Here is a 21,180-nt window from a genome sequence, read left to right as displayed (position 1 = left end):
GCGTAGCTGGCGAGCTTTGGGGACAATTTGCTGCAAGGGCCTATTCTATGCATTTTCCAACAGTATTCCTGTATATTAGTTGCTGTTTGGAGTATTATTGTTTTCTAGTTAGCTTTCTTAGTTCTGCTTGGCTATTCAGCAGGCTGTTAGATAGTGGGAGGTACAGCTTTTAAGTACTATAACTAAAAATTTGGTCTCGGTTTCCACCTGCTGGTCATGGTGAGCTATTACCCATCAGTGAAGGCTGTACCTGTCCGGAGAGTGTAAAAGAAAGAAAATTAGCAGGTAAGAACCTAATTTCTCTTCATTCTACAACTTCTCAGTATTGCTTCTCTTATCTTTCCATATGCCCATGCCCTTTCTCGCAAACTCTGTGCATTAGGTAAGTCGGTGTTATCTATTTCATTTTCCTCCACCATCAACTTTGTTCTTGCATTCTTGCTGTGCTGTATGTTTGGCTTAGACTTCTGGAGTTCCATTCTGACCTTAGTCAGATTCAGGCAAAAATTCCATCTTTGTTGAGGCTGTTTTTGACTTTAGCTCAGGGGTAGGGAACTCCGGTCCTCAGGAGCCGTATTCCAGTTGGGTTTTCAGAATTTCCCCAATGAATATGCATGAGATCCATTTGCATGCACTGCTTTCAGTGCATATTCATTGTGGAAATCCTGAAAACCCGACTGGAATACGGCTCTTGAGGACCGGAGTTCCCTACCCCTGTTTTAGCTCTTATTAATTTGCTTAATTGTTTTAATCATTCTACTAGTAAATGAAACCACATAATTTGTCTGCTTTGGATAGATTATAAGCTCTGTTGAGAAGGGACTGGCTCTCATGTTTTGTGTACATCTTTTTTATTTTATAATTCTTTATTCATTTTTGTATGTTACAATAAGTGTATCAATTAAACTCATATAAAACTTAAAGATACACACTTGATTAACTCACATATTAGCATCAAATTTAACATTTCATTAGGAAATTAGTATTCTTTTTTTTTTTTTTTTAAGTTCAATGATTTTTATTGAAAATTTCAAAAAATATACAGAAAGCAGTTGAGACACACAAAATCTGAATAAGAACCATTGGTATAGAATAAAACCATGTCTGCAATCAATAATATATAACCAAATTAATAAAAGAATGCAAGGTATGTGTAACTGCTAAGAGCAGATAGATGAGAAGCAGAAAAGCAAAGAGAGTGAATAAGAGAAAGGGAGATAGAGGGAAAGATTAAGAAAAAGCAAGAGATAGATAAATAGCGAGATAGAGAGGCAGAAGTGTCTATAGAGTAGAATGAACATACGAATCTAAGAATAACCAAGGTGATTTGCTTCGCACCATGTTTGCGGAGAGTCGAGAGACCGTATTTTTCTCATATGCATAAGATTCAAATTTGTGATACATGCTGAGAGAGTTCCACCAAAAGGTGTAATCGAGTAGCGAGGGTGATTTCCAATTTTTAAGAATATGCATAAGAGCTGTTACAAACATGGCATCAATGAGTTTAGGTGGGCAGTTTGTTTGTGCAAAACAAGGGTGCTGAGAACGAAGAATTACAATGTCTAAGGAAATCTCTTCAGAACATTTAGTTATGGATTTTATAGTGTTCCAAATACGAATCCAGAAGGAGTGAACCATAGTGCAATGAAAAAGCATGTGATCAAGAGTCCCGGACTCTGTTAAGCAGTTCCAGCAGATAGAGTCTTGTTTTAGTTTCGCTTTCCACATGCGAAATGGAGTCCATACTGCATTCCACATAACGAAGAACATTGATTGCGAGACTCTGGAAGAGAGAAGAGGACGATTCGTGGAAGACCAGAAAAGTTCCCAATCTATATCAGCAAGTGTAGTCTGCAGAATCGAGTCCCAATGATTCATTGATTGAGGTGAAAAGGTGAAAAAGTGATCCCTTAAAATACTATAAAAAAGGGATATCGCTCTACCCTTCATTAAGGCCAAAGTAGACCAGTGACGAATCGTGTGAATAGAGGTCATAAAATCAAGCCGCATATGCATTTTAGACAGTATTCCAGTAAGCATAAGCCATTGGGGATGTATAGAAGGTGGAAGTGAGTATGTAGAACAAAAAATATCAAAAGGAACAATGGAGGTAGAGGAGATCAACTGATGAACAAGATCGACTCCCGCCCGCTGCCACCTCTTCCATGAGAGGGATCTGCCTTTATTTTGAATTCTAGAGTTACTCCAAAGGGACATAAGTGGGCTTTCACTAATAGAAATCTCAGCCGTTGCATCTAGAAGATGAAGAGCGTGCTGCGTTGCACTCAGCAGTGAATACTTTCTCAAGTGTCTAGGTATTGACACCGTGAGGAGGCAGGAGACGTGCAATGGTGCACATAAAAAACATTCCATTTCAAGCCATGTTGGTTGATCTTGAGGATTAGAATCAACTATCCAATTAGCTCCATATTTAGCTAGAGATGCAATATAGTAATAGTAAAAATCAGGTAGATTTAATCCACCATTAATTCTAGAAGCCTTCAGTTTGGCGAGAGCAATACGGGGTTTTTTCTTGTTCCAGATAAATTCAGAGAGTTTCATATTGAGCCAGTGGAAAAATTTTTTCTGGCATAAGAGGGGAAGCATGGAAAGGGTATAATTAATTTGCGGGGCTAGAGTCATTTTAATGGAAGCTATTCTACCCCACCATGACAAATAAAGTGGTGACCAACGAGTTGTAGTGGTCGAGACTAAAGTTTTGATTTTAGAAATGTTAAGTTCTTGGGCATGTATTGGATCTTTATGAATTAAAACTCCTAAATATTTCACAACTCCCTGCGACCATGAAAAAGGAAATTGAGCCAGTTCTGAGGAGGAGATATGGTCATTAAGGAGAAAAATCTCTGATTTCTCCCAATTAACAGAATATCCAGAAAGTTGAGCATATTGAGAGATGATATTAATAAGATGTGGCAAAGAGGCAAGAGGATCTCTGAGAAAAAGAAGGACATCGTCAGCATAGGCTGCTAATTTAACGTCTCGATTAGACGTGGGGATACCCTTAATTAGGGGACATTGCCGGATTGCTGATAAGAGAGGTTCCAATGCTAAGTCGAATAATAATGGTGATAGTGGACAGCCCTGACGGGTGCCTCTGTGGAGGGAGAATTTGTTGGAGAGAGAATTGTTAATTAAAATACGAGCTGTGGGTTGTCTATACAATGTTTCTATCCAATCTGTGAAGAAGGGACCAAAATTGTACCATTTCAGTACTCGGAATAAGAATGACCATTCCACACGGTCGAATGCTTTTTCAGCATCAATGGCCAGACCAATCACAGGATCTGATAATGTTTTGGCATGGGCATTGATGTGATGAAATAAGCGTAAATTGTCTCCAATGTATCTTTGTTTGATGAAACCTGTTTGATCTTTGTGAATAAGGTTCGGGATAACTGTGGAGAGTCTTAATGCTAGTAGTTTTGCCATAATTTTGTAGTCCAGATTAAGGAGGGATATAGGGCGAAAATTTTTAACCAAGGTAGCATCGCGGTCTGGTTTAGGAATAACTACAATAGTGGCCTCAGCAAAATTAAACTGTTTCTCCGGAGTGGAGTGGAGAAAACCATAATACGTGAGAAGTTGCGGTGTCAGGAGAGTTCGGAAACACTTAAAGAACTCACTAGTAAAGCCATCTGGGCCTGGGGCTTTCCCGGAGGATAAGGAGGATATAGCAGTTTCAATTTCAGACGTGGTGATAGGAGCGTCTAGTTTTGTTTTAACGGATTCCGACACAGTTGGATGAGTTAAAGAGGCAAGAAAAGAGTTCATGTCCGATTCAGGGGCAGAGAGTTCAGATTGGTATAGAGCCGTATAAAATTTTTCAAATTGGGAAGAAATCAGAGACTTGGTTGTAGCCAGTCGTCCTGAGGAATCTTGGATAGCTGAGATGTGTACCCGTTTTGATTTAGTTTTAAGATACCTAGCTAAGGGTCGACCCATAAGATTATCTCCCATGTAATGACCTGAAGAGGAAATGAATATGTCTCGTCTGGCCGTGTGAGATACCATAGTATTGTATTCATACTTAAGATTTTGAATACGTTGGAACATGGAAGGATCATGCAAATGGGAGGACATATGTTGTAGTTCTAGGTTTTTAATAGAGGTTTCTAATTCTTTTTCTTTTTTTGTGGATTGTTTTTTTTTCCAGGAAGCAAGTTTAATCAATTCACCTCTGAGAGAAGCTTTATAGGCTTCCCAAACAATAGCGGGACAGGTTTCTGAATCTTTAGTGTTTTTTTCTGTAGTAAAAGATTTGACTTTGTCCACAATTGCATCATCTAAAAGTAAGGCATTGTTAAGTCGCCAGGAGGGAGACTCCTTGCGAGGGGCAGAAATAGTTAAGTGTAAAGAGATGGCTGCATGGTCTGTGAGAGTTATGGGATGTATGACGGTGTTTGTTACTTCTTGAATAAGTGTGGGGGAGAGAAGATAGAAATCGATTCTTGAGTAAGTGTTGTGTGGTGGTGAAAATTGAGAGTATTCTCTACCTTTCGGATGTAATAAACGCCATGGGTCTACTAGGGAGAAGGCTTCCATTAAGGTGTGTAAAGCTGAGAAGGATCTGGATTTCGAGGGTTTGCAAGAGGATGACCGATCTATATAGATGTCTTGAATTTGATTGAAGTCACCTCCTATTATCAGAGAACAAGAGTTGTATTCAACTAACGCCAGCTGAAGATCTTTGAAAAAGTCCGGATGATCTAAAACAGGGGCGTAAACATTGAGGAGTACAAAATCTACTGAGTGCAACGCAGCATGTACCAGACACCATCTTCCGTCAGAGTCTGTTTTAACAGAGTGAATAACAGGAGATAATTTGTCACTGAGAAATATCGATGTCCCATTTTTCTTCTTCTGAGTTGCAGGGGAATACAAATGAGTGGAATATCCCTTCAACTTAAATTTGGAAGCGGCAGCAGGCGGGAGGTGGGTCTCCTGTAAATAAACCACATCAGGATGTTTATTAAATACATAATTAGCTATCTTTTTTCTCTTAATGGGATGGTTCAAACCGTTCACATTAAAAGAAAAGACATGTAAATCAGCCATATTTTGGTGCAAGCAGTATTAAGACATAGTAAATATCACCTTTTTGGAAAAAGAACAAATAATATAACAAGGATATCAGGTAGACACTCCTTCCAGAGAGAAGAGAGAAAGAGAGGATAAGAATAAGAGTAAGAGTAAGTAGACTAGCAATGAAAGCATGATGTAAGATCAGAAAAGAGAAAGACCATACTATCATGTATGAGATGAAACATTTTAAGGGTGCTCCTGTGAGCACGGAGAAATGACACATACGGAACAACTTGCAATACTCCACACCCACTCAATTCTAAGAAACTTGAAAGTGTCGTGCTTATCCACATTAACAATGAGTAATAGTGAATTATAAACTTGAGTATATGCGATTTACAACTTCAGAAACAGAGGTGAACAAAGGAATTCGCAGCCCACCATGTTAGTTCATTTTCAAAGATTCCAGGAATGCAGCCAATTCTTCAGGATCAGTATAGGAGGTAGTACGGTTGTTGTAGGTAACTTTCATCCTGGCAGGGTACATAAGACCGTATTTAGGTCCAATGTCTTTGAGCTCCTGGCAATGGGAAAGGAATGCTTTTCTCTTCAAAGCCGTGGTTTTTGCTAGATCAGGCACTATGAAAAACTTCCTGCCCTGATGCAAGAGCTGGGGTTTAGATTTTGCTGTTGTGAGAATTTGCAGCGCGTGTTGAAATCTAAGTAGCTTAGCCACTATAGGTCTGGGAGAAGTGGCATGTGGAGAGAGATGAGATGGCACGCGGTGAGCACGCTCTATTTCTAATGGAGGTGAGAAAACAAGCCCCATGGTAGCAGGCAGAAAGGTAGAGAGAAAGGAAGTCATATCAGAGCCCTCCGATGATTCAGGCAGCCCAATAATTCTTACATTGGATCTTCTGCTGCGATTAGAAAGATCTTCATAATCTCTTTGTAAAGTAGTGATCAGTTTATCATGCATAGTTACCGTTGCCTGTAGTGAAGGAATGGCAGACGTTTTTTCTTCAAGGGCATCCAGTCTATGACGAGCATCCACGAATTGGGAGTTGAGTGCCTCTATTTCTCCCCTTATTAGTTTGGTTTCTTCAACCTGCTCCTGGATTATGCCCCTGATCGATCTCACTTCCTTCAGGAGCAGGTCTAGTGAGGCCTCGTCCGTCTTCGGCGCCATTTTCTCCGGCGTGCTCGGATCCGGTTTCAGCCGTTTCCCTCCGAGTGGCGCGGGTGCAGCGGTCTCGTTTTTCGCCGGCTTTGGAGGCGACATGGGGGATCCTAGCAACAAGATCTCGGCGAAAATCGCAAAATTAATGCGAAAAAAGCACTGTTTGAGCTCGGTTTTAGTGTGGATGTAGAGGAGCAGCTATGCCATACGTGTTGGCTCCGCGGTAGTCAGGCCACGCTCATATAAAACTTAAAGATACACACTTGATTAACTCACATATTAGCATCAAATTTAACATTTCATTAGGAAATTAGTATTCTATAATGTTCAAATATTATGTAAGAAATCTAAATTTATATCATTCTTATTGAATATAATAATCCCCCATCCTTCCCTCCCTCCCAATTCAATAATACATAAAATCATCTTTATTGTGAATTCATTCAAATATTGATATATTATGTAATAATCAGAAATAAAATCCCACCCCTTTTCCCCTCTAATCAAATATCTTATCATGGGAAAAGTTAATCATTCATTACAAAAATCTGTTAACGGTCCCCAGACTTTTTGTGTACATCTAATAGTGTTAGAAATATAAAATAGTGAAAATAGATGTAATGAAGACCCTGTAAATACAGGCAGTACTCGGGTTAAGAACGAGTTCTGTTTTTGAAACCATTCTTGTTGAATCTGTATGTATTTGTTCTTCTGTACAGTACACAGTTTATAAACACATTAAACATTAAAGAAACAGTCCTCAAAGTAATGTAGATTAAATAGAAAGAAAATATAGGAGATTTCACTTATCCTAGACTTTTTCCTCCTCTGCATTTGTGTGCCTCCAGACTAGGCCTTTCTTCTTCTCCACTGCTCCCTTATGCCTCTTCACCAGCACCTGGCCTTTTCTCTCCTCCACTGCTCCCTTGTGCCTCTACACCTTCCCTTCACTCCCCCCATGCCCTGGCATCTCTCCCCTTCCATTTCTCCCTCCCCCCATGCCCTGGCATCTCTCCCTCCCACTGGTCTGGTATCTCCTTTCCTTTCTTCCTTTACCTCCCTCATGGTCTGGCATCTTTCTTTCCTCACCCTTCCCTGGCCTTTGTTTTCCCTCCCTCCCTCTCTTTCCCCAATTGGGTGCAGCATTCCTCTCCCATCCCCTCTCTCTTGGCAGGACCTGGCAGAAATGAAGGCCTGATATCTGCAGAGCAATTAATTGTGAATGCTGCCACTGCTGGAAGAAGTTTACGATTCTGAATGCATCCATGGCGGATGGCTCCTTCTCCGCCCCCCCCCCCCCCCCCCCTTGGTACTCACTGCAGTTCTAACTGGCTCCTTCCTCCCAGCTGCACTTCAATTCACAAAGCCGTGGTCGTGGTTCTTTCACACAACCTGTGGCTGCCCTGGAACCCTTCCCTCTGATGTCAGAGGGAAAGCTTCCAGGCCAGCTACAGGCTGCATGCAGGAGCCACTGCTTGCGGCTTTATGAAGAGAACTGCGGCTGGGAAGAGGGAGCTGGCCAGAGGAAGTAAACGCCAGCGGAAGGGAGGGAGGCACAAATTTGGGACAGAACAGAGGGAGGGAAGGATGACAAGAGGCGCATTGGGACACAGAAGTAAGGAAGAGGGTCGAGTTGGGACAGGAAAGAGGAAGAGGGGTTTGTCGGAACAAGAAGTGAAAAGCAGGACCCCAGTTCATAATTACAAATCCAATGTAAGTCGGATGTTCTTAACCTGGGGGACTGCCTTTATCTAGTATCTGACAGTGATTTGTAAGTTTTAAAGGCACAAGTAATCTGCTTTGATTGGGGGACGGGGGGGTTGTTTCTTTTTTTTAACAATCTTATTTTCAATTCCAAAACCAGCAGACAGGCATTAATTGTTGCAGTGACACATTCTGGTCCTGTAGCCTGGTTTGAAACTATCAGCAGTATGTTTTATCTTAACTGGAACAAGATCTAGTTTCATTTGCTTTAAGTATATATTGAGTGTTAATGCTATGCTGATTGTTGCAATGTCATCAGTTTCATCTACATAATGTCTATAGCTATTGCTTGCATCTTTTTTTTTTCACATTGTTTGGCCAGCTGGGGATGAGATAAGCCCCCTCCATAGAAACTGCTGCGTAAGTGAACATGTTGGATTGTCAAAAGCTTTGGGTATGTTTCTATGTTTTGTTTTTATGTTATTTTTTCTCTCTTGCCCCCCCCCCTCAGAAATCCACAGATTGGTAACTGGGTTGAAATGAATATCAATGCGAATGCGCAGTGTGGAACTAACAATCAAGATGGCCATCTGCTTAATACCAGTTGTGAAATAAACAACAAAGCAGCTACTAATCTAAGGACTCTAAATTTGCCTTCAAACTTAGGTATGCTAAAGTGGAGTGATTTAGGTTTCTATTCTGTTATATATTCTGATCTAAATTACTTGTGAACTGAGTCAAGCTCCTTCGGGAGATGACCCGGTATATAAACTGAAGATTAGATTATATTAGAAACCCAACGCTGCTCCCTGTGACCTTGGGCAAGTCACTTAATCCTCTACTGCCCCAGGTACATTAGAGAGATTGTGAGTCCACTGGGACAAGTAAGGAAAATGCTTGAAGTACCTGTATGTAAACTGCTTTGTGGTTGTAAAACTACAAAAAGACAGTATACAAGTCCCAATAAAGACCGAAATGGATAATATTTTATTCCTGAAGGATTTTTGTTTAAAGATTTGTGGAAATAAGAATCAACAACTAAGTTGTGAAACCTTTTAGGGCTAATTTATTTTCCAGTGTAATAGGTGAGACATTCTAGACTAGCAGTCTCAAACATGCGGCCCAAGGGCCGCATGTGGCTCTCCAGGTGTTATTTGTGGCCCGCGGTCTGGACGCGATCAACAGCATTTCTCTTCCCCTTTCCCTTCCTTTTGGAGGGTCTGGCCGGCTCATTCTGTTCAAAGCTGCGGGTTGGCGGCTCCTTGCGCTATCCACTCCTGCAGCGGAAGCCTCTCTGACGTCACAACATCAGAGAGGATTCAGGCGCGGATCTCACAAGGAGCCGCCACCCGCGGCTTTGAACGGAATGAGCCGGCCAGACACGTTGCTGCTCCACAAGGAAGAGAATGGAAGGGGAGGGGAAAGAAATGCTTCTGCTACATAGGAAAGGGGGACCCTAGGAAAATTCTGCTACTGATGTACAAGGGAAGGGAGAGGGAGGGAAAGGGGAAGAGAAATGCCTCTCTTGCACAGGAAAGGGGGAAGGGAAATGCTGCTTCTGTTGCTGCTGTACCCAATTGGGGAAAGAGAGGGAAGGGAAGGAAGGAGAAGGGAGAGGATAGGAACAAGAGAAGAAGCCAAGTTCATGGGAGGGAGGGAAGGAAAGGAGATATCAGACCATGGAGGGGGAGGGGGAGATGCCAGGGCATGGGGGAAGGGAAGGAGACAGATGCTAGACTAAGGGAAAGGAAGGAAGGAGGGAGAGAAAGGAAGGAAAGAGATGCCAGACCATGGAAATAGGACGGAAGAAGAGAGAGATAGGAAGGGAAGGTAAGACATGGAAACGTAGATTTTGAAAAGAAAGCAGAAAAATTGAACATTAAGTTAATGCCAAAGATGGATGCAAGGCAGAAAGTGAAGACGGAGAGAAAAACAGTCAAAGGACAAGAAGGCCCTGGAAACATAATTGAAAGCACAGAAAAATAAAGTCACCAGACAACAAAGGTAGGGAAAATGATTTTATTTTCAATATAGTGATTGAAATGTGCCAGTTTTGAGAGACAAAAGATATTAAACTTTAAATGTGAGGGCTGCAGAAAAAATAGAGTACTTGGAGGGCCACAGAAAAAATAGTTAATGTCTTATTAAAGAAATGACAATTTTGCATGAGGTAAAACTCTTTATAGTTTATATATCTTTCCTTTTAACTGTTAAAGGAAAGTTTTATAAACTATAAAGAGTTTTACCTCATGCAAAATTGTCATTTCTTTAATAAGACATTAACTATTTTTTCTGCGGGCCTCCAAGTACTAACAAATCCAAAATGTGGCCCCGCAAAGGGTTTGAGTTTGAGACCACTGTTCTAGACAGATGGGTTGTGTCCCTATGGCTGCATGCCTTCTGCAGAAAGAATACACTCCAGATTTTTTTCTCTGTGCCTCTGCTGTACTTCATTGGGCTCCTTGGCTCCACCTACAGTTTTTCCCTTCATGCCAGCAGGAGTGTATTTGTTCTGTTCTCTCCATTTTATTATTTTATTCAGTGTGTTTTCATCCCTTTTTTCAGGTTTCTTATGCTCGGAGTGATTGAGTTCTTTCTGCATTGAGATCACACAGAGTTTGGTCTGCAGCTGACAGCCAAACCTTGGTGGTACCTGTCAGCCAGCCTGCATTTGCTTCACAGGAACTCAGGGCTGTCCCTACCTTTCTTCTTCTGCCAAAGAAAGGTTCAAGCGCAGGCTGTTGGGCATCCCTAGGAGACTCAGTGGTGTCTCACAGGGTGCCACCTGCATTTTTTCACCTCTGCTTGTTCCTGAGTGTCCATTGGTCCACACGGGGTTGAGGTGCAGTCAGGCATAGGGTCTGACTGTCAGCCGAAGATCAGCATTGAAGAGGCATTCCCAGCATGAGGCAGTGATTGTCTGATCCTAGCTACTGTAAGAGAACTGAGGCAGGCTGCAGCACATTCTCAGCACAGGTTACAGTGAATAGAGGCTGCCACAGCCTGTGAGTTGACTCGGTGGTTTGAAAATCAAAGTTTAAAGGTTTCTGCATGTGTTCCCCCACCTGAAAAATCCTAAAATCGCAATTTTTACACTTCGTTTAATGTGAAAAATATTGTGTTTTTGGTGCGAATTTCTTAGCGGCTGCCATCTTGGATTTTTAGCAATCTTTTTTTCTAAAGCTCCCTGATTCTTCAAAACTGCAGTTTTTGCCTCAAAACCTTTTGGGATGGAGTCCGTGGGCTCTCCTAATGTGAATTCCTGTCAGGATTGCACAAACCTAACACTTTAAGAGCATCCTTGTGCTACGTGCTGTTTGGCGCAGCCGGGAGAGGCAGCAGCATCAAGCTTAGCCTTGTCACGTTAAGCAGATGATAAATTGCCAACCCATCGCGACGATCCTTTTACTACTCCTCTTAGCATAGATATCAACCATATATGTACTAAGCAACAAAAAAGCACAAATTGACAGTGTAATCTCCAGTTAAGCAGCAGTCCTCTTTTTCACTTCTTAGAGAGCATTGTTGATGTCTCCGTTAGCCATCATTTTGTAATTGGGGATATTCTCCTGCTTTACTAACGCTGTTAGGTTCTCATTACCACTGACTAGTAGGTAGCCAGAGTCATCTGATAGGGTGTGCTCTCTCAACTTCCTTCAACACACCCAACCATTCTCCAAAATTCTCTTATTCTAACAACATCCAGAAAACCTCTTCAAGGGCTTTTGATACTTTTTCAGCTCAGTGCAAAGTTCTTCTGCAGGAGAAGGACCAAGAATTCTATTCCAAATATTTCCTGGTACCAAAAAAGGCCAGAGGTCTCCACCCAACTCTAGATCTCCGTGCTCTCACCTGATACTTAATGAAAGAGAAGTTTCACATGGTTTCTGAGAACTCTTACCATTATTAGGGAAGATAGATTGGCTCTGCTTCCTAGACCTCAAAGAAGCATACAGTCACATTCCCATCTTCTTGCCCACAGGAAATATCTTCACTTTCCAGTTGGTTCATTCTATTTCTAGTACAGAGTCTTACCCTATGATCTACATCTACACCAAGTGTTCACGAAATGCTTGATGGTAGTAACTGCAATCCTCCTCTCCTTAGGTTTTCAAATATGTCCTTATTTAGATGACTGGCTTATCAAGTCTTCCTCATTACAACAAACTCAGCATGCCATCAGCTCCATATGCCATCTATTAGAGCTCCTGGGATTTTCAGTCAACTGCTAGAAATCACATCTCTAACTAATTCAGCCTTGGAGTTCATAGAAGCTCTAATGTTCTAGACTTGAGACTCCTAGTTATCTAGAATTGGACTCTTTCTTCTCTAGTGGTGGGACAAGTTTGTGTATGCATTCCTCCAATACCTACTCAGACTTCAAGTTCAAGCCATCATGATTCTCATTGTGCCTCGATGGCCACAACTCAGTGTTTGGAAATAGAGAATAGACGGGGAAAAAATTTATCACCGTCCTTGCCCCGTCCCTACGAGCTGGGTCCCCGTCCCTGCACCGTCCCCACCTTGCAAACTGTCAAATCCCATCCGCACAAGCCTCAAATAGTTATGATTTTTATACTGAATTTATTTTATTAAAGTATAAAAAGAGACAATATTCTGTATAATTGTCATTTTATAAACACAAATAATATAGAGCAAGGATCAACAAAATACCTGTCTCCCCTCCCTTTCATAAAAATCCCCTCCACTATTGTGAAAACTGAACAAACCAAATTACTACAGAATGCTACATAGAAAAATCAAGCTAACAGGATACTTCAGTCACACATGGCAGGAATAGTGTTAGGGGAGAGCAACTAGTGCAACTGCCCCCTGGTCAGAGAAAGAGAGTCCTAAGCCAGCTGGAAGCTAAAAAAAGCACAGCCTGGGCTTTGCGGTCCCCAGTTATGTCTAGTTCCAGCTCTAACAGGATACATATTTCAAATCTGAAATATTCTAATCACAAAAAATAAAATAAATTTAATTTTTTTTCTACTTTTTGTTGTCTGGTAATTTTATTCTTCAAATCACATTGGTCTCAGGCTTTGGTTTTGGGTTCCTTCTGTCTTCATCATGGCATAGCTGGCTCCTAAAGGTAAAATAGCATCCCCAGGCTAGTCGACCTGAAAAGCAGGGATCATACCAGGGGCTCCTGCATTTACCACCTCAGCCATGTCATTTTTTCTTATCTATGTCCCCCTTGGCAGGTAAAATAGGCGCAAGAGGAGCTAGGGAGAAGATGCTGAGTCTGATATGGGTGCAATTTTTTTTACCCCGCTCCCACAAGGCAGTAAAAGGTCTTGTTCCAGTTCCTATGGGGTGGTGAAAGGTCTTGTCTTTACACTCACCTCAGGAAATGGGCACGTAAAATTGCCCAATACTCAATCAGTACCCTATATGGAACAAACAGGTAGAAAAAGCAGCACAATCACTTTTTAGTATAAACTTTGACATTACTGGTATATGTGATCGATGAGCTGTCCTAAAGTGCAATATTGTGTTACAGAAACAGTAAAATACCAATGCTTCACAGTAGCATTATTGACTAAAATGATATAAACAGAAACTGATGCATAATTTAAAAACAGGATGTGATAGACGAAAACTGTTTTCAGATTTAGTGCATGTGGCCCTTGTTAAGGTACAGGTGACAGAACTCCAGTAGCAAAATGCTTGTTGACCAGTGTTATCTTCGTAGTTTATCAAGTACCTTTCCAACACTTCAGTGGGTAGAATATGAAAAAAGTGCAACTTTTATTTCATTTATTAAAAATGTATGGACTGCTTTATTCCAAAGCCTTGTACAAAAATATATTCTTCATAATAAGACATTTAATAAATAGGACAATGGAGAGTTTTTGTCATAAATCTCTTACATCATCTGTCTCGAACAAATGTCACTATAAGACCAGTTTTAAATTAGCTCAGATTTTATTGACTTCAAAGTCCTGTTGGCAACATATTCAGGTTTCTGGACCTGCCACAGAATAACTTCGTCTGAGAATACTTTTAAGGTATACTTCCTGAATTATCAGAATTACCAGCTAACATGCAATCTCACAATGGAGGGACCTCCTTGGCATATACTAATGAATATGGTCCTTCAGATATTGACAAGATTGTTGATACATAGAAACATGACAGCAGATAAAGACCAAATGGCCCATCCAGTCTGCCCATCTGCAACATCCACTATCTCCTCATCTCGTCCACTATCTCCTCCCCTCCCTAAGAGATCCCGCATGCCAGTCCCATACTTTCTTGATTTCAGACAGTCTTGTGTCTCTGCCTCATCTTCTGGGAGACTACTCCATAGAAAAAATATATTTCCTTAGATTACTCCTGACCCTATTGCCTCTTAACCTCATTATTTGCACTTTCATTCTGGCATTTCCTTTCAGTTGAAAGAGACTTGCCTCATGTGTGTTTATGCCCCATAGGTATTTAAACGTCTATCATATGTCCCCTCTCCCGCCTTTCCTCCAAAGTATACATATTGAGATCTTTGTCTTTCCCTGTAGGTCTTTTGATTTATTTATTTAAAAAAAATTATGTACCGCCTGGAATCTCGGTGGTTTCTATAAAACAATAGATCTTACAATTAATAATTACACATGGTCCTAATACAATTGCTCCATACACTTCTTACAAGTATGAAAATTAAGAATAGTACAAAACACAGCAGTTTGCTTGATCTTCGGATTGAAGAAAAACAACCACATTAGCCCCTACTACAGAAAGTTACACTGATTGCCAGTGGAGGTGCGAATAATGTTCAAGTTCACCTGTATTTGTTTCAATTAGGTCTGGGGTCTAGCGCCTTCCTATCTTCTACCACACTTCGTTCTACACAACCCCACACGGTCAATCAGAAACAATAACATATTTACATACCCAAGGATCACTGGCTGCAAATTCAAATCCTTTCTGGACAGGTCTTTCATGTTTCAAGCATGCAAACAGCAATCCTTTCAGAGAGTAATTAAAACTGTACTGTTTGACAGATTTATCTCCTAAATTGAAGCCTCACTAAACTTGTAAATTTATATTTTCTTTCTGTCTATTTCTTGAGTAACATGTTCCTCACTTTTTGCATTCTGTAATTCGCTGATTGCCCAACTTTATTCCCTGGGTTGCATACTTGAGATCCATATTGCATACTTGAGATTCATATTTTCCTCTTATCCATTTCTTGTGTAATAAGTTGTACCATCACTTCTTGTATTCTGTAACTCGCTGATTGTCCAGCCCTCTTCGATGTGAACCGTCTAGAAGTCATCTGACTATGGCGGTATAGAAGAATAAAGTTATTATTATTATTATTATAAAGTGCAAACTAAAAAAATTTCAGTGTTATATAGATAATACAGTATTGTAGAGAAAACCAAAGCAGCTTCTAAGGAAGTAGTTCACAAATAAGCATCTACAAACAGCTTAGTTTTTATCATAAGAACATAAGCCTTCACCGGATCAGACCGAGGTTCATCCAGTCCGGTGATCCGCACACGCGGCGGCCCCTTTAGGTACTGCCGAATGGAGACCCAGATATACCGTAGGCCTCAATATGATTTGCAAGAAGGTGTGCATCCAACTTGCGCTTGAATCCCAGAACAGTAATCTCTGTCACAACATCCTCCGGGAGAGCATTCCAAATTCCCACCACGCGCTGTGTGAAAAAGTACTTCCTGATATCCGTCCTGAACCTGCTGCCACTCAGTTTCAGTCTATGACCTCTTGTCCGTGTCACATCCGAAAAAGTTAGTAATGCTGCTTCTTGGTCTATTTTATCAAATCCTTTTATTATTTTAAAAGTCTCTATTAAATCTCCTCTCAGTCTTCTCTGTTCGAGGGTAAATAGTCCCAATTTCCTAAGGCGTTCTTTGTAGCTCAAATTCTCCAATCCCTTGACAAGTTTCGTGGCTCGCCTCTGTACCCTCTCCAGCAGAGTTATATCTTTCTTGAGGTATGGAGACCAGTGTTGTACACAGTATTCCAATTGCGGTCTGACCATTGCTCTATAAAGTGGCATTATTACATCTTCCGATCTACTCGTGATCCCCTTCTTAATCATGCCCAACATCCTATTTGCTTTCTTCGCCGCTGCCGCGCATTAAGCCGAAGGCTTTAGGGTTTTGTCAATCAGTACCCCCAAATCCCTTTCTTGTTCGCAATTTGCTAATGTCGCCCCCAACATCTTATACTCATGTTCTTTTTCCCTAGATGCATCACCTTGCATTTGTTTATGTTAAAATTCATCTGCCACTTTGTTACCCACGCTTCTAGCTTGTTTAGATCCTCCTGGAGTTCCTCGCAGTCCCTTTGAGAGTCAACCGCACGACATAGTTTTGTATCGTCTGCAAACTTTATTATATTGCAAGTTGTTTCCTCTTCCAGATCGTTTATAAAAATATTGAACAAGATAGGCCCAATTTCATAAAATTGTAATGATCAGTGCAAAGCCTCAATTGGCCATTCAACCATTTTAGTTGCCTTCCTCTTGCCCAACTCTATCCTGTTTATCTTTTTGAAGCTTTGTACACAATATTGTCAATGATGTCTCAGAGTCTTATACAGGAGTATCAATGCCTCCTTTTTCCTACTGGTTATTCCTTTCCTTTTTCCTACTGGTTATTCCTCTCCTTTTTCCTACTGGTTATTCCTCTCACTATGCACCCTAGCATCCTTCTAGCTTTCGCCGTCTTTTAACCTATTTGGGCAGCTAAAAATCATCCTCGGGTATCTGCATTCTGCAGCCCAAATGCATAGCCTTGAATTTCATAGTATTAAATCTTAGCTGCCAAATTTCAGACCATTCCTCAAAGCTTCTTCATGTTTTCCACGCCACCAGGAGTACTGTATTGTAGATTTTGTTGTCATCCACAGAGAGGTAAATCTTAATAGTCTTTCAGCAATATCGCTTATAAAAATATTAAAAAGAACAGGCCCAAGAACCGAACCTTGAGGCATACCATTGGTAACATCTTTTCTCAGAGTGATCTCCATTGACCACTATACTCAACCAGTTCCTGACCAGTCTATCACTTTAATTCATTGTTAGAAAATCATGTTGTCCTTTCATATGATACTATATTTTATCCCAGGACAAGCAGGCAGCATATTCTTGACTGATGGGTGACGGCACCGACGGAGCCCCGGTACGGACAATTTTAGAGTGATTGCACTCTAAGAACTTGGAAAGTTCTAGCAGGCCGCACCGTGCACGCGCGAGTGCCTTCCCGCCCGACGGAGGCGCGCGGTCCCCAGTTTCTTAGTTTCCGCGGAGCTAAGAAGATGCACGTTTCAACGGCTGTTGAAAACTTTTTTCTACTTTCGCCTTCCCGCTCGCGTAAACTCGTTGGGAAATATTGTTTCCCTCATTTTATTTTCTTTGTTTTTCGGTTTCGCCCCAGAGGGGCCTGTTGCCACCATCGAGGCCTCGGCCTTTGATTTGGCTGAAGCCGTTTTTACATTCATGCCCCCTCAACCCGGGTTTAAGAAGTGCCAGCGGTGCGCTCGACCAATTTCACTCACAGACCCGCACAACTGGTGTCTACAGTGTCTTGGTCCTGACCATCGAGTGTCTACCTGCACCCGCTGTGCCACTCTTAAAAAGAGAACTTTAAAAATTCGACAAATCCAACAGCGATTATTGTTTGGTACCGAGATGTCGGATTCGGCGGCACCGGTCCCCACTTCGACCCCGACGCAATCGGCACCTGCCTCGTCGACACCGCGCCGGCGTCGCACCCTTCAGGTAAGCCGGCTAAGAAGCCTTCCCCGCTGGAGCGCCCTCCGGTCTCAGTGGCAGCGAGCCCAATCCTGCCGACCTCGAGCCGCCCGCGGAAGCGCTCCGCTCCGATTGAGGTAAGCCCCTCGACATCGGGCTCCTCTTCGGAGTGTAGAGCAGCACCCAAGGTACCGCAGAAGAAAAAAGCGGTACCTGTGCCTTCACTGGACGAGCGCATTGCCGCCGTCCTGCAAGTACAGCTTAAAGAACAACTACAGCAGCTGTTACCTGCTCTTCTAACACCTAATCTTCCAGTCCTGGTCCGGTCTGAGCCTCCGGTACCGACAGTGGAGCAGCCTCCTTTGTCGGCATCCACCTTGTCGGTACCGATGCATACCACTTCCTCGGTATCTATGCCGGTCTTAGCGCCGGAACCGAGATCCTTACACCAGGCTGTTCAAACCTCGGCGCCGACACAGCCTATAACATCTCCAGGTACCGTTTCACAGAGGTCTGGGAAGTCGATGCATAAAACTCGACACCTAGAACCCTCCACACCGGAATCCCGGGACCGCAGTTTTCAAGTAAGGGACCCTGATCTGTGGGGCGATTTGGAGGACCCTCTTCTCTCAGAGGGAGAGTGTTCATCAGGGGAAGAGGATCCTTCTGTTTTAGATCCATCCTCTAAACCTGATGCAACTTCTTTTACCTCTTTTCTCAAAGAGATGTGTGAATCTCTCTCTATTCCCTTGGAGGCTGAATCCAAAAAATCCAAGGCATTTCTTGATGCTCTGGATTTTGACCAGCCTCCAAGGGAATTTCTCAAACTACTTCTCCATGACATATTAAGAGAGACATTTTACAAAAATCTAGAGACACCCTTGACCATCCCAGGAGCTCCCCGCAAACTGGACTCCTTATATAAGGTCATACCTATTCCAGGCTTTGACAAGCCGCAACTCCCCCATGAGTCTTTACTGGTGGAATCTACTTTAAAGAAATCCACGGGGGCTAGTGTATACGCTTCTGTCCCTCCTGGCAGAGAAGGTAAGGCCATGGATAAGTTTGGCAAGAGGTTGTATCAAAATGCGATGCTAGCAAATAGATCAGGGAACTATGCTTTCCATTTTTCTTTTTACCTTAAGCATCTCATTCAGACTTTGTCATCTTTTGAGAAATATCTCCCTGACCGTAAAAAATCCGCCTTTCGCCAAACTTCTTCATCACTCTTACAACTGTGCAAGTTCATGGTCTTCACTCCCTAAACTGTACCATTCCCTCGGGTATCTGCATTCTGCAGCCCAAATGCATAGCCTTGAATTTCATAGTATTAAATCTTAGCTGCCAAATTTCAGACCATTCCTCAAAGCTTCTTCATGTTTTCCACGCCACCAGGAGTACTGTATTGTAGATTTTGTTGTCATCCACAGAGAGGTAAATCTTAATAGTCTTTCAGCAATATCGCTTATAAAAATATTAAAAAGAACAGGCCCAAGAACCGAACCTTGAGGCATACCATTGGTAACATCTTTTCTCAGAGTGATCTCCATTGACCACTATACTCAACCAGTTCCTGACCAGTCTATCACTTTAATTCATTGTTAGAAAATCATGTTGGCCTGGCTCAGAGTTTCAGAACTCGATGTCAATCATCAAGACCGACTGGCCAATGCACCTTGTTTGGGGGATGAGCTGTTTGGAGAATCCATGGACTCCACTACTCAGAAACTCTCAGCTCATGAGACTCGATGGGACACTCTCCTTAAGACAAAGAAGAAGACCCCACCTACTAGGCCTTTTCGCCAACAATCGGCTATCAACGTAGATTTGTGGCTCGTCCTTTACCTCAGACCCAGCAACAACCCAGGCATCAGAGGCAACAACAGAGGCAAGCTGCTAGACCAGCACAGCAGCAACAGCAGGTGAAACCTCCCCCTTCACAGAAATCAACTCAACCCTTTTGACTTGGTTCTCCAGAACATAGCCAGTCTCCCTCCTTCTGCCCATCTTCAGCAGCCCATAGGAGGACGCCTTACTCATTTCATAAGCCGTTGGGAAATCATCACCTCGGATCAGTGGGTCCTCAACATCATCCACCACGGCTACTCTCTCAATTTCCAGACTCTTCCTGCACAAAGTCTGCCAAGAGAGTCTGCTTTGAACACTCCTCAGTCTTCCCTCCTTCTTCAAGAGGTTCAATCCCTCCTTTCTCTGAACGCCATAGAGGAAGTTCCTCTAGATCAAAAGGGGCAGGGATTTTACTCCCGTTACTTTCTAGTTCCCAAAAAGACAGGAGATCTCAGACCCATTTTAGATCTTCGCGATCTCAACAAATGCTTGGTAAAAGAGAAATTCAAGATGCTTTCTCTAGCTACTCTTTATCCTCTTCTCAATCAAGGTGACTGGCTATGTTCCCTAGATATCAAAGAAGCATACACTCACATACCGGTCAATCTGGCCTCCAGACAGTACCTCCGCTTCATGATCAACCATTGTCATTACCAATACAAGGTGCTACCCTTCGGTCTTGTCTCCTCTCCAAGAGTGTTCACCAAATGTCTGATTGTGGTGGCCGCCTTTCTACGTTCCCACCACCTCCAGGTGTTTCCTTACCTGGACGATTGGTTGATAAAGGCCAATTCTTCTCAGATAGTACTCCAGGCCACCAACCAGACCATCATGTTTCTACAACTTCTGGGGTTCGAGATCAATCTACCCAAATCTCATATTATCCCCACTCAGAGACTTCAATTCATTGGACCGGTGCTGGACACAGTCCTCATGAGAGCTTTTCTACCGTCCAACCGTCTTCACACTCTCCAATCTCTATGTTAGCAGGTGCTTCATCAACGCTCCATCTCTGCCAAGCAAATGATGATACTCTTGGGTCACATGGCCTCCACAGTTCATGTCACACCCTTCGCACGTCTCCACCTACGCACTCCTCAATGGACCCTAGCGACCCAGTGGTCCCAAGCGACGGATCCTTGCTCACGACACATATCTGTGACATCCTCTCTTCGTCAATCTCTACAATGGTGGTTGATATCCTCAAATCTCTCCAGAGGTCTTTTGTTCCATCTAGAAACATAGAAACATAGAAAATGACGGCAGAAAAGGGCTATAGCCCACCAAGTCTGCCCATTGCAATTTGCCTCCCCCCAGAGTTCACTCCCTTAGAGATCCCACATGAGTATCCCATTTCTTCTTAAAATCAGTCACGCTGCTGGCCTCAATCACCTGCAGTGGGAGTCCATTCCAACGTTCCACCACTCTCTCGGTGAAAAAGTACTTCCTGGAGTCGCTATGAAATTTCCCTCCTCTGATTTTCAGCGGATGCCCTCTGGTTGTTGAGGGTCCCTACCTCCTCATCAACTTGTCATCACCACCGACGCCTCCCCTTATGCCTGGGGAGCTCATTTGCACGAATTCCAAACTCAAGGACTTTGGACAGCCCAGGAAATGAAACATCACATCAACTTCCTGGAACTCAGAGCGATGTTTTATACCCTCAAAGCCTTCCAGC

At 42.5% G+C, this 21,180-nt stretch overlaps 1 protein-coding gene across 15 annotated transcripts in view; it reads left to right on the top strand.

The window, feature by feature from the left end:
• PCM1 (pericentriolar material 1) overlaps window positions 1-21,180 on the top strand; it is an 869,560-nt gene that overhangs the window by 295,085 nt on the left and 553,295 nt on the right. For all 15 annotated transcript variants that reach the window (XM_033944006.1, XM_033944000.1, XM_033944047.1 and 12 more), the window contains one exon: window positions 8,439-8,593. In XM_033944006.1, coding sequence (XP_033799897.1) covers window positions 8,439-8,593 — 155 coding nt within the window. The remainder of the gene's footprint in view (window positions 1-8,438; window positions 8,594-21,180) is intronic.

The sequence above is a fragment of the Geotrypetes seraphini genome, chromosome 1 (assembly GCF_902459505.1).
Source record: "Geotrypetes seraphini chromosome 1, aGeoSer1.1, whole genome shotgun sequence".
Classification (NCBI taxonomy): Eukaryota; Metazoa; Chordata; class Amphibia; order Gymnophiona; family Dermophiidae; genus Geotrypetes; species Geotrypetes seraphini.
This window is presented reverse-complemented; position numbering and strand designations above follow the sequence as displayed.